At 38.8% G+C, this 13,034-nt stretch overlaps 1 protein-coding gene across 1 annotated transcript in view; it reads left to right on the top strand.

Annotated features, from left to right (window-relative positions):
- MANBA (mannosidase beta) overlaps window positions 1-13,034 on the top strand; it is a 114,993-nt gene that overhangs the window by 75,083 nt on the left and 26,876 nt on the right. The window contains exon 12 of the mRNA XM_045820423.1: window positions 4,010-4,228. Within this exon, the coding sequence (XP_045676379.1) occupies window positions 4,010-4,228 (219 nt within the window). The remainder of the gene's footprint in view (window positions 1-4,009; window positions 4,229-13,034) is intronic.

Here is a 13,034-nt window from a genome sequence, read left to right as displayed (position 1 = left end):
AAGTCATTATAAAGGAATATTGTTTAAAATTTAAGAATACCACAATCTTGCCATGCTTTTTAATGTTTTAAATTCAACCAACATCTGCTGAGTACCGATAACTAGTAACAAAGCCTCATTCCCAATGCTGCGAGGAAACTGTTTTCCTAATGGGCTTGTAGTCTGCTCTTAGAGGAAACATGGGAAGAACAACAAGGTGGAGTGAAAGCAGTGCTATGAGAAACGGAGGTCCAGATGGTGGGAACTATGTGGAGGAACCATTATTTTTAAATGGAAGGATGTAGGAAGACTTTTAAGTAAAAGGTGACATTCAAACCAACCCTTAAAGGTGGAGTAGAATTTGAGGCAAAGGCTTATTCAGCAGATGTTTTAGGTCGTAAAAACAAGGTGAATAAAGGTAAAAAGTTGTGAAAGTGTGTGGGGAGCAGCACGCAGTGCACAGTGTTTGAAGCAAAGAACTCCTGGTTTAGTGTTGGAAAGTCAAATATGGAAAAGGCAGCTTGAAAACAATTCTTCAAAAAACTTTGAATTTTATGGGGTTAGGCTTTATTCAGTAGATAGTAGGAAGCTAGTGGACATTCTGGAGGAGAGGAGGAACTTTATATGATCCATTCTGGAAGGTATCTTTTCTAGTGAAGAATTAAAGAGGTGAGAGATTCTAGGTGAGGAAGCCAGTGATAAAAACCAGGAATTCTCAGCTATTGAGAATAATAGATACTAGATATTGATATATTAATTATGACTATCATATTAATTACTATTATTATAATATAGCAATAATATAAGTGCTTTATAGAATTTATTTATTTAATTTTTACAACCATCCTGGAATGTAAGTAATATAATCTTCATTTTAGAGATGAAGACATTGGAGGGCTACAAAGATTAATTAATTGTTCAAGGTCATGTTGGTATAGGTAGTGGGGTCCACCACCTATAGTGAAGTGGGACTGGAAATAAGGTGATGGAAAAAATATTTAAATTCAGTGACTGAATGTGGGAGGTAAAGAGAGAGAGGGAGAAATTGAAGATGACTCTTGTTGGGCACCCTTACTGAAGGTAGGAAGTATAATCAAGTAAGTTTGTGAATAATAAGTAAGGAATTCTGCTTTGAAAGGTTGAATTTGAGATGGTGGCAGGGCCAGCCTGGTGGAAGTGTGGAGATGGTTATTGGGAGTAGAGTGTGGAGGTGAAATAGTCTGAGAGTAATGTGGACATTTGGTGAGAAGGGACGCTTTGGGAGAGGGTGCAGACAAGGAGAGGCTGAAGAGAGAGTGCTGTCATCTGAGAAGAGAACTGGGGAAGGAAGAATCAGAAAGGTCTGGGGAAGCCAAAATGTGAAAGAGTAGTGAATAAGAACCCCAGGATAAAGGGGACTTAAGAAACAATGGGTGGGAAAAAGAATACTTTGGCTGGGTGTTCAGTTGGTTAGAGCCTCCTCCCGATACACCAAGGTTGCAGGTTTGATCCCTGGTCAGGGCACATAGAATCGACCCATGAATGCATAGGTAAGTGGATCAACAAATTGATGTTTCCCCCTTCTCTCTCTCCCTCCCTCTCTCCCTCCCTCCCTCTTTCTTTTGCTTTCCCATCTTCTCTGTCTCTCTAAAATCAATCAATTAAAAAAAAATGGGTGGTAAATAGGTAACTGACCAGAGAGGGAAGAGTGTGGGATTTTGCTTTATTTGGTAAGCAGAAGTCCACAGGCAGTTTTTGAAAAACCAAACCCAAACCCAAACCAATTTCTGTCTAGTAGAGTGATCAGGAACTTAATGTCAGGGGCTGAGGAATGAGTGCGTGGCAGGAATCTGCTGGAGTGCAGGGGATAAAGGGGGTTCTTTATCGGGGTGAGAGGAGTCCTTAGGCTGAGGGAATATGGCAGTAGAGGGAGATTTTATTTTATTTTTTAAGAGTAAATGATAATTTACTGGCTATAGTTCCAGAGTTCAATAAAGAGATGACCAGAAGACAGACAGGGAAGCTGGCAAAGAAAAGGAGTAAGGGTTGTTTTTTTTTCCTATGACAGAAGAGAAACGAGAAAAAGAAAATGGATGGGAACATCCTAAATAGTAAAATCTAATAGAGAAAAGTTGAGAATACTATTTTCTTTTAAAAATTATTTTATTGTTGTTCAATAAAATAATTACAGTTGTCTGCATTTACCCCCTTCACTCCCCACCACCCCAGCCAAACCCACCGCCTTCCCTCCCTTGCTTCCACCCCCCTCCCCCTGTTGGTTTTGTCCATGTGTCCTTTATAGTGGTTCCCGAAAGCCCTTCCCCCCATTATCTCCTCCCACCTCCCCTCCTGTTACTGTCAGATTGTTCTTAATTTCAATGTCTCTGGTTATATTTTGCTTGCTTTGAGAAAACTATTTTCTGATCATCTATTTCTCAGGGAGGCCTTAGTGGCATTCTATAATATGTTTTATTTTTTCAGAGAGCCCTGTATTTTTCCTTCAAAACATTCATCACACGTACCACACTTGTTCAGCATCTGATTTCATGATTAGATTGCAATCTACTCTTTTAAGAGGTCAGTCAGATGTCCGTCCTGTTCCCTGCTGAGCCTCCAGTCCATAGAAAGAACTGCATGCTTGGCGCATAGCAGAGCTCCCAAGATATTTCACGTGTTAATATTGGACAACATCACAGATTATCTCTCTGCTTTTGCAGTGTTGCAAAATGCCTGACACACAATAAACACTTCACTCGTACTTGCTAAATGAATGATTCTTCTCAGTGAAATAGGAAGTGAGTTCATCTTTTGAGATGATAATAACTAAAACACTTTGAGTTCTGCCTGGGTGCTAGGCACTGCATTAAGTACTTTTATGCTAGCTGCTGTAGCAAATAAGCCACAGAGTTGCAGTGGTTTGCATAACAGAAGTTCTTACTAACTCTATAAAGTGGCTGCTCCTGTCAGAGAGACAGATTCCTTCCAGCTTCCAGTTCCACCAGCTCTAGGTCCTGCGATGGGGGAAGAGGATGAGAATAAGTTACCTGACCCCATAAGGGCTAGGATGCCACTTCCTAGGGACAACTCTATATATTATGGATATGGGGACAGGAATTTTGGTGGACACTTAGCCATCTCTTCCACACATGAGCTCCTTACCTTTTACAATGGCCCTATGAAGGAGGCACTGTTATCCCCATTTCACAGATAAGGCTACGGAGGCTTATACCTGTCCTAAACACTAAGGCTCTGATTTGGGATTTAAACTTTGGTCTATCAGACCCAATAGCCTCTATTCTTTTGCATGCATTTGTTGTTTCCTATATGTGCCCTGACCTGGGATTGAACCCACAACCTTGGTATATTGGGATAATGCTCTAACCAACTGATCTCCCTGGCCAGGACACAGTAGCCTCTATTTTTAACCACTAGACCAGTGTTTTTCAAGTGGAAGCAGTTTTGTCCCTAAGAGACAAGAGGACATTTGGCAATGTCTTTTTTGGGGGGAAAGGGTAGGTACTACTGACATCTAGTGGGTAGAGGCCGGGAATGCTACTAAACATTCTAGAATGAACAGGACACCCGTAGCCCCCAACATACATACACAAAACAAAAAATTACCAGGCCCAAAATGTCAGTAGTGCCAAGGTTGAGATATTCTGAACTAGACATTATCCATCATGGTAGAAAGTAAGGTCGAAGCCAGACATGGCTGAAAAAGATTAGGAACAGGTGCTGTGAGGAATAAGCTAAATGTTAATTATGAAAGGGTATAAAGGATTGGCAAATAACAGAAAGGTGCTGGTGGTTGATTAATGTGGAAGAAGGTAAATGGTTCTATTATTTTTCTATTGTCTACCTGGCATTTCAGGGTCTTTTATTTATTTTTTATTATTTTTAATTTTAATTTTAATTGTTGTTTAAGTACAGTTTTCTGCCTTTTACCCCCATCCCAGTGCACCATTTCTGGGTCTTGATAGTATTTTTGAAGTTGTCTGTATTTTATTGGGTGAAAATATTATCCTTTAAACCATTTTGTTTCTGAACTCAGGGAGACAAGACTCGTCCTTTTATCACATCCAGTCCTACAAATGGAGCCAAATCTGTTGCAGAAGGCTGGCTCTCTGCCAACCCATATGACAAGCATTTTGGTGACGTACATTTTTATGACTATACCAGTGATTGCTGGAATTGGAACATTTTCCCAAAAGCTCGATTCGCATCTGAATATGGATATCAGTCCTGGCCTTCCTTCAGCACATTAGAAAAGGTAAGCCACTCTCGATTTCACAGTGATTCAGAACAGTGGGCTGTGGGCATATTCGTGACTATGCCCACTACTGTGGAGGTACTTCTTTCACTACCTCCAAAAAACCAAATGAAATCTAACTGTTATTTTAAATTATTTTTAGGAGGAAGATAATAGAATATAAGTTTTTTTCTTTAACCTTTGGGGAGTTAAACTCTTGTAGTCATCATTTTAGGGATTATACCTTTTCTATGTTACTTTATTTGTGTTCCTTCAGGAGCTCTTACGATTTAAATGGGAGCCAACAGCTGCTTAAACCTGATATATTATTACACATGAAAATAACTCTCACTTGCCACTTTCTGTATATCCTACAACTTTTAAAAATCATTTACAGATATTCACAATGGGATCGTTTACTACAGCAAGAGAAATGAATGTGATAAGTCTGTCTAATGTTATCACGTCACATTCATTTCTTTTCTCTCTTCTCATTCCTTCTCTTCTTCCTCCTTCTTTTTCTTCATGTTGGTGTATTTGATTTTCAGTATGGCATTTCACTTTCTCTGTTCCTGATGATTAACTTTCGTAGATGGATTCAGTTTTAGAATTGTATTGTTCTTTTTAAAACAACTGCAGTGAAATGTAATTCGGTGACCATATAAGGCACCAATTTCACGTGTGCAGTTTAATGGTTTTCAGTATGTTCCCAGAGCTGTGCGCCATCTATATGATCTAGTTTTAGAACATTTTTATCACCCCCAAAGAAACTCTGTGCCCAGGAGCAGCCACTGCCCACTTTCTCTGCCCCTCCCACCCCAGCTCTAGGCACTATTAATCTGCTTTGAATATCTATATATTTGCTTGTTCTGCCCATTTCATATATATATATATAAAATTGTAATAATGAAATACAAATACATGATTATTTGAGACTGGCTTCTTTCACTCAGCATAATTTTAAAAAAATATTTTATTGATTATGCTATTAGAGTTGTCTCATTTTTTCTCCCCTTTATTCCCCTCCATCCTGTATCCCCACTCCCACCACCATTCCCACACCTTAGTTCATGTCCATGGATCATACCTATAAGTTCTTTGGCTTCTCCATTTCCTGTACTGTTCTTAACCTCCCCCTGTCTATTTTGTACCATTTATGCTTCTTATTCCTTATAACTTTTCCCCCATTTTCCCCACTTCTGCTCCCCACTGATAACTTTCCATGTGATCTCCATTTTTGTGAATCTGTTACTGTTCTACTTGTTCATTTAGCTCATTTTTGTTTTTATTTTTTTAGTTTTGGTTGTTGCTAGTTGTGAGTTTGTTGTCATTGTACTGTTCATATTTCTGACCTTCATTTTCTTGCGTAAGTCCCTTTAACATTTCATATAATGGGGGCTTGGTGATGATGAACTCCTTTAACTTGACCTTATCTGGGAAGCACTTAATCCTCCCTTCCATTCTAAATGATAGCTTTACTGGATAGAGTACCCTTGGATGTAGGTCCTTGCCTTTCATGTCTTGGAATACTTCTTTCTAGCCCCTTCTTCCTTGTAAGGTTTCTTTTGGGAAATCAGCTGATAGTCTTATGGGAACTCCTTTGTAGGTAGCTGTCTCCTTTCTTCTTGTTGCTTTGAAGATTCTCTCCTTATCTTTAATCTTGGGTAACTTAATGATGATGTGCCTTGGTGTGTTCCTCTTTGGGTCCAACTTCTTTGGGACTCTCTGAGCTTTCTGGACTTCCTGAAAATCTATTTCCTTTGCCAGATTAGGGAAGTTCTTCATTATTTTTTCAAATAAGTTTTCAGTTTTTTTCTCTTCCTCTTCTTCTGGCACCCCAATGATTTGGATGTTGGAATGTTGGAATGTTTAATGTTGTCCTGGAGGTTCCTAAGCCTCACCTCATTTTTTTGAATTCTTGTTTTTTCATACTGTTCTGGTTGAATGTTTATTTCTTCCTTCTGGTCCAAATCATTGATTTGAGTTCCAGTTTCCTTCCTGTCACTGTTGGTTCCCTGTACATTTTGCTTTATTTCACTTTGCATAGACATTACTTCTTCCTCTATTTTGCGACCATACTCATCCATTTCTGTGAGCATCCTGATTACCAATGTTTTGAACTATGCATCTGATAGGTTGGCTATTTCTTAATAACTTTGTTGTATTTTTTTTCAGGAGCTTTAATCTGTTCTTTTATTTGGGCCATATTTTTTCATCTCAGCATGCCTGTTGTGTAGGAAGGGGCAGCACCTTAGGTATTTGCCAGGGCAGGACAATCCACATCGCTGGGTTGTGGCACTGTATGTGGGGGATGGGTCTGAGAGGGAACCATGCAGCTTGCTTGGCTCTCAGCTGGTTTTCAGTCACTTCCTCCACCACTCATAAGCAAATTGGGCCCTTCTGGTGCTGATTTCCAGGTGGGTGGTTTTGTGTACATTCTAGAACCCTATGGGTCTCTATAATTTACTCTCCTGTGAGGCTGGGAATTTCTCCTCCTGCTGCAACCCCCACAGGTTTTTTCAATCAGAGGCTTTGAAGCTTTATTTCCCCACACTGGAACCCTGTGTTGTGGGGTCTGTCTCACTCACTAGTTGTTCCTCCTGGTGTACCACATGCAAATGTGGGACTGCCCACTCTGCCAACTGCCAACTTGTCTGGGCCCCCAGCCACCACCTTGCTGCAAGTCCTCTCCACCCCTTCTACCAGTCTGGATGAATGTATCTTCTTTAACCCCTTGGTTGTCGGACTTCCATATAGTTCAGTTTTTTGGCAGTTCTGTGTTTTTGTGTTTTTAAATTTGTTGTTGTCCTTCGTTTGGTTGTGTGAGGAGGCAAAGTATATCTACCTATACCTCCATCTTGGCTCACTGACTTAGCATAAATTTTTCAAGTTTCATCCATGTATCATTTATTAGTATGTCATTTTTCATTTATTTTTAATTTTTATTTTAATTGTTCAAGTACATTTTCTGCCTTTTACCCCCATCCTAGCCCACCCCTCAGCCCTCCCCACCTCCATTCCATTTCTACCCCCCCTTGTTATTGTCCATGTGTCCTTTATACTTGTAGGAACAAACCCTTCACTCTTTTCCCCTGAAATTCCCTCCGCTCACCACTCTGTCAGCCTGTTCTCAATTTCAGTGCCTTTGGTTATACTTTGCTTGTTTGTTTGTTGGTTTGTTTGTTTTGTTGATTAGGTTCCTGTTAAAGGTGAGGTCATATGGTATTTGTCTTTCACCACCTGGCTTATTTTGCTTAGCATAATGCTTTCCAGTTCCATCCATGCTGTCGCAAAGGGTAGGAGCTCCTTCTTCCTTTCTGCAAATGGACAAATGACTTAAACAGACATTTCTCCAAGGAGGGCATACAGAGGGTCCTGAGACATATGAAAAGATGTTCAGTATCGATAGCTATCAGAGAGATGCAAATTAAAACCACAGTGAGATACCACTTCACACGGATCAGAATGGCCATCATAAACAAAGCAACAAACAACAAGTGTTGGAGAGGTTTTGGAATATGTCACTCTTTTTAAAAGATCTTATTTATTTATTTTTAGAGAGAGGGGAAGGGAAGGAGAGAGGGAGAGAAACATCAATGTGTGTTTGCCTCTCGCATGCCCCCTACTGGGTACCTGGCCTGCAACATAGGCATGTGCCTTGACTGGGTATCGAACCAGTGACCCTTTGGTTTGCAGGCCAGTGCTCAATCCACTGAGCCACACCAGCCAGGGTAGTATGTCACTCTTTTTTATTCCTGAATAATATTCTGTTGTATGGATATACCACATTTTGTTTGTCCATTTATTATTTGATATATATTTGTGTTTTTTGCACTTTTTTGCTATTATGAATAACAGAGTTCTGACCATTTATACACCTGTTTTTGTGTGAATATCTGTTAAGTTTATATCTAGGATGGAATTGCTAGGTCATATGGTAATTGTATGTTTATCATTCTAAGGAACTACCAAACTGCATTCCATTGTGGTTCCACCATTTTACATTCTTACCAACAATGTAGAAGGGTTTCAGTTTTTCCACATTCTTGCCAATATTTGTTATTTCCCTTTTTTTGCATTTCCTTGGACGTTTATATATACAGGAAATTCGCATTTGTTTGGCAAATCATATTGATCATGTTTTCATGTGCTTGGTGTTCATTTATGTATCTTCCTTGGAGAAATATATATTCAAATCTTTTGCCCATTTTTTAATTGGGTTATTTGTGTTTTTATTATTGATATATATATCAATCTCTCTCTCTATATATATTCTGGATATGTTTCTATCAGATATATAATTTGTGAGTGTTTTCCCCAATTTGTGAGCTGTCTTTCTACTTACTGATGGTATCATTGAAAGCACAGACATTTTTAATTCTGATGAAGTCCTACTTATCCATCTTCTCATTTATTTCTTGTCCTTTTTGTGTTGTATCTAAGAAACCATGCCAACCTGGATCACAAAGGTTTACTTCAGTTTTGTGTTCCAGTTTTAGCTTTTAAATTTAGGTCTATGATCTATCCTGAGTGAATAACTGATGTGAGGCAGATGTCCAGGTTCATTCTTTTGCAGGTGAATACCCAGTTGACTGAACAATATTTATTGAAAACATTATTACTTCCCTCATTGAATTCTCTTGGCCCCTTTTTTTAAAAGATTTATTTTTGGGTTCTTAATTTTGTTCCATTGATTTGTTATGTCTGTTTTATGCCTGTGCACTGTCATGATTACTGTAGCTTTGTAGTAAATTTTGAAAGCAGGAAGTATGAATTCACCAACTTTGTCCTTCGTTCAAGATTGTTTTAACTGTTCTGGGTTTTTTGCATTTCCATATGAATTTTAGGATCACTTTACCAGTTTCTGCAGAAAAGCCACCAGGGATTTTGATAGGGATTGTGTTGAATATGTAGATCAGTTTGCAAAGTATTGCCATCCTAACAATATTGTCTTCTGATCTATGAGCATGTGATATCTTCTTTAATTTTTTGGTTTTTGGTGTACATGTCCTATACTTCTTTAGTCAAATTTATTCCTAAATATTTTATTCCTTTTGGTCCTATTTTAAATGAAATTGTTTTAATAATTTTCAGATTGTTCATTACTAGTGTTATAAAGATAGAAATTTTTTTGTATATTGAATTTATGTTTTACAGCCTTGTAGAACTCATTTATTAATGTTAACAGTTTTCTAATTTTTTAAAGGCACTTCTATATAAAAGAGCACGTCATCTGTAGATAGAGCTGGTAGTGTTTCTTCCTTTCCAATTTGGATGTCCTTTATTTACTTTTCTTGCCTAATTGCTCTGGCTAGGACCTACAGTAGAATGAAGAACAGAAGTGGTAAGATCAACCATTCTTGTCCCCTTTCTGTCCTTATGGAGAAAGCTTTCACTCTTTTACTGTTTAGTATGATGAACTGTTAGTTTTTCATAGATACCCTTTAGCATGTTGAGGCAGTTCCCTTTTATTCCTAGTTTGTTGAGTGTTTATACCATGAAAAAGTGTTGGGTGTTGTCTAATGTATTTTGTTCATCTATTGAAATGATCATGTAGTTCTTGGCCCCCTCTACTATCTCTTGTTTAAAGCAACCACAAAGTTTTAAAACTATTTCAAAATCTTCCTCAATTTCACCACCTGAACAGAAGTATATTTGCTTCTACATATCAAAGTCGTATTGTACTTTTAGCTTTAATATTTATGTTATAAGCTTAGTTTTGCACCCCCCCTTTTTTATTAGTCTCATATTGTGGGGCTGATCTTTTGGGAATGCTAGTATTTCAAAGTGAAGGAGGAAGGAGTTCAGTGTCCTCCTAGCAACAACTGTTGAGAATGGGAATGAAGGCAAGAAAGAAGCAAAAATATTTACCAAGCAGATGCTGTGTACCAAGAACTCATTGTTTTATTTGACACTATTCCACCCTCTTTCCATTTTGACTGAGGCCCAGAAGGGAACCAAAGCACTGGAGAGTGAGAGCTCTATCCATATTCCTAGGTAGTGAGTAATATATCTGGATTCAAACTTACTCTCAGACTCCAAAGCTGATGACTCTCTTTTCACTATATTTCAGAAAGGTTTTAGAAATTGCTAAACCTCTTTTGTAAATGTATAACCATTTCTATTTACCTCCTGAAAATAATGGAATTGCCTTGTTTTTGTACTATGTCTGATGATGTTCAAAGGTATGCATCACAATAGTTTAAAATAGGGAAAAATGTAGAGAAGTTCTGTTCATTATGAATCCTTTATTTAGTCACTGCCCCTTTTCAAGTGACATTGATTAGTTGAAGATTTCAATGAGTAATACGAAAATAAAAGAAACCAAAAGAATAGCTTTACATAAAAATTTTACTTTTTTATTTAGAGGTTTTGTGGTGTGTTCAACAAAAATATTTAAAAAGTCTCTCTCCAGTGTGAGATGTAAAATAATCATATTTTCAATGAGCAGTTATCAATTTTGCACAGTGATTAAAAGCTTGGACTTTGGAATAGACCGATCTGGACTTGAATCCTAACACTGCCCCACACTAGCTATATTGCCTTGGAAGAATTATTTACTCTATTGTGCCATGTATAACATGCACTTTTTTGCCCAAGTTTCAAGGGAAAAATAAGGATGCACATTATACCTGGGCAGTATCTGAAATACCTCGGATCTGTTCTTGTGTTTTGTAATTATTTGTTACATAAAATTTCTTGTACCATAATATGTTAAAAATAAATGCTAAAATTCCTTTATAATAAAAAAAATAAAAAAACCAAGTATCTAAATATAAATAAATAAAAAAATTGAAGTAAAAAATTAAAACAAAAGATTTTTTTCCCTGAAAGTTTAGGTCAAAAACGTAGGTGCACATTATACACCAGAGCACATTATACGTGGCAAGATATGGTAATCATTTTGAATTTCAATGTTCTTATTGGTAAATTGGGGTTAATAGTAGTAAATAACCTCTTGGGACTTTGTGTGTGTGCATGAGATCATGTGTAAAGGTTAAGTTAATTGATACATTGAAGCCTTAGCACAGTTCTTTTTTTTTAAATATATTTTATTAATTATGCTATTACAGTTGTCCTATTTCCCCCTTCTCTCCCCTCTACCCTGTACCCCCTCTCCCACCCACATTCCCCCCCTTTAGTTCATGTCCATGTGTCATACTTATGAGTTATTTAGCTTCTACATTTCCCGTACTATTCTTGCCCTCCCCCTATCTATTTTCAACCTACATTCTATGCTACTTATTCTCTATACCTTTTCCCCCTCTGTCCTCCTCCCACTCCCCTGTAGCTAACCCTCCATGTGACCTCCATTTCTGTGGTTCTGTTCCTGTTCTAGTTGTTCACTTAGTTTCTTTTGGTTTTGCTTTAGGTGTCGTTGTTAATAATTGTGAGTTTGCTGTCCTTTTACTATACATGTTTTTTCTTTATCTTCTTTTCTTAGTTAAGTCCCTTTAGCATTTCATAAAATAAGGGCTTGGTGATGATGAACTCCTTTAACTTGACCTTATCTGAGAAGCACTTTATCTGCCCTTCCATTCTAAATGAGAGCTTTGCTGGGTAGAGCAATCTGGGATGTAGGTCCTTGTCTTTCATGACTTGGAATATTTCTTTCCAGCCCTTTCTTGCCTGTAAGGTCTCTTTGGAGAAATCAGCTGACAGTCTGATGGGAACTGCTTTGTAGGTTACTGTCCCCTTATCTCTTGCTGCTTCTAGGATTCTCTCCTGCATTTTTACCTTGGCTAATGTAATTATGATGTGCCTTGGTGTGTTTCTTCTTGGGTCCAACTTCTTTGGGGCTCTCTGAGCTTCTTGGATTTTTTGGAAGACTGTTCCCTTTGCCAGATTGGGGAAGTTCTCCTTTATTATTTGTTCAAATACGTACTTAATTTGTTGCTTTTCCCCTTCCCCTTCTGGTACCCCTATAATTCAGATGTTGGAACGTTTAAAGGTGTCCTTGAGGTTCCTCAGCTTCTCCTCGTTTTTTTTTGAATTCTTATATCATGCTTTCCTGCTTGGTTGATTCTATCTTCCTTCTGGTCCACTGTATTGTTTTGAGACTCAGTTTCCTTCCTTTCACTATTGGCTGTCCTCCGTGTATCTTCCTGCATCTCTTTTATGGTAACCTGCATCTTTTCATGTAATTTGCGCCCAAAATCAACCAATTCCGTGAGCTTTCTGATCACCAGTGTTTTGAACTGTGCATCTGATAGATTGGCTATTTCTTTGTCGCTGAAAAGGATGAGTCCTGGGGGACTGATCTGTTCTGTTGGAAACATGTCTTTCCCTGTCTCTCCTTTTTTTTTTTCCCGGTCTGGTCACTCTTGTTACAGTGGGGGGCAGAGCCTTAGGTGTTCACCGGGGCTGGGCACCCCAGTCACTAGATTGTGACATTATATGTGGGGGCGGGAGCGGGGACAGAAGGGAACAATGGCGGTAGTTCCATTCTCCTGGGCTCAGACCCTTCTCTGGGATCCTGAGCTGCGAGCTCTGCCCTGGTCCACAATCGCTGCCTCACTGGGTCTGCCAGCCGTAGCTTGTGTACTCAGGGATCACTGCTGTGTTCTTGCGCCCCGGATGGCTGTCACGCCGATTTTGCGCCAAATTTTCCCTGACCTCCGTGCGCCGCTGACCCGCGCCAGCCCCGCGCCCACCCGGCTCGTCTTCTCCTACCAGTCTGGATGTACGGGTCTACTTCAACTTCTCGGCTGTCCGACTTCCCATTCAGATAAATCCTCTATCAGTTCTGGGTGTTATTCTGTCTGTAAATTATTGTTGTTCTAATCTTGGTTGTGCGAGGAGGTACGGTGTGTCCACCTATTCCTCC

Source organism: Phyllostomus hastatus, unplaced genomic scaffold (assembly GCF_019186645.2).
Source record: "Phyllostomus hastatus isolate PE091 unplaced genomic scaffold, TTU_PhHast_1.1 phas_scaffold_39, whole genome shotgun sequence".
NCBI classification, from domain to species: Eukaryota; Metazoa; Chordata; class Mammalia; order Chiroptera; family Phyllostomidae; genus Phyllostomus; species Phyllostomus hastatus.
This window is presented reverse-complemented; position numbering and strand designations above follow the sequence as displayed.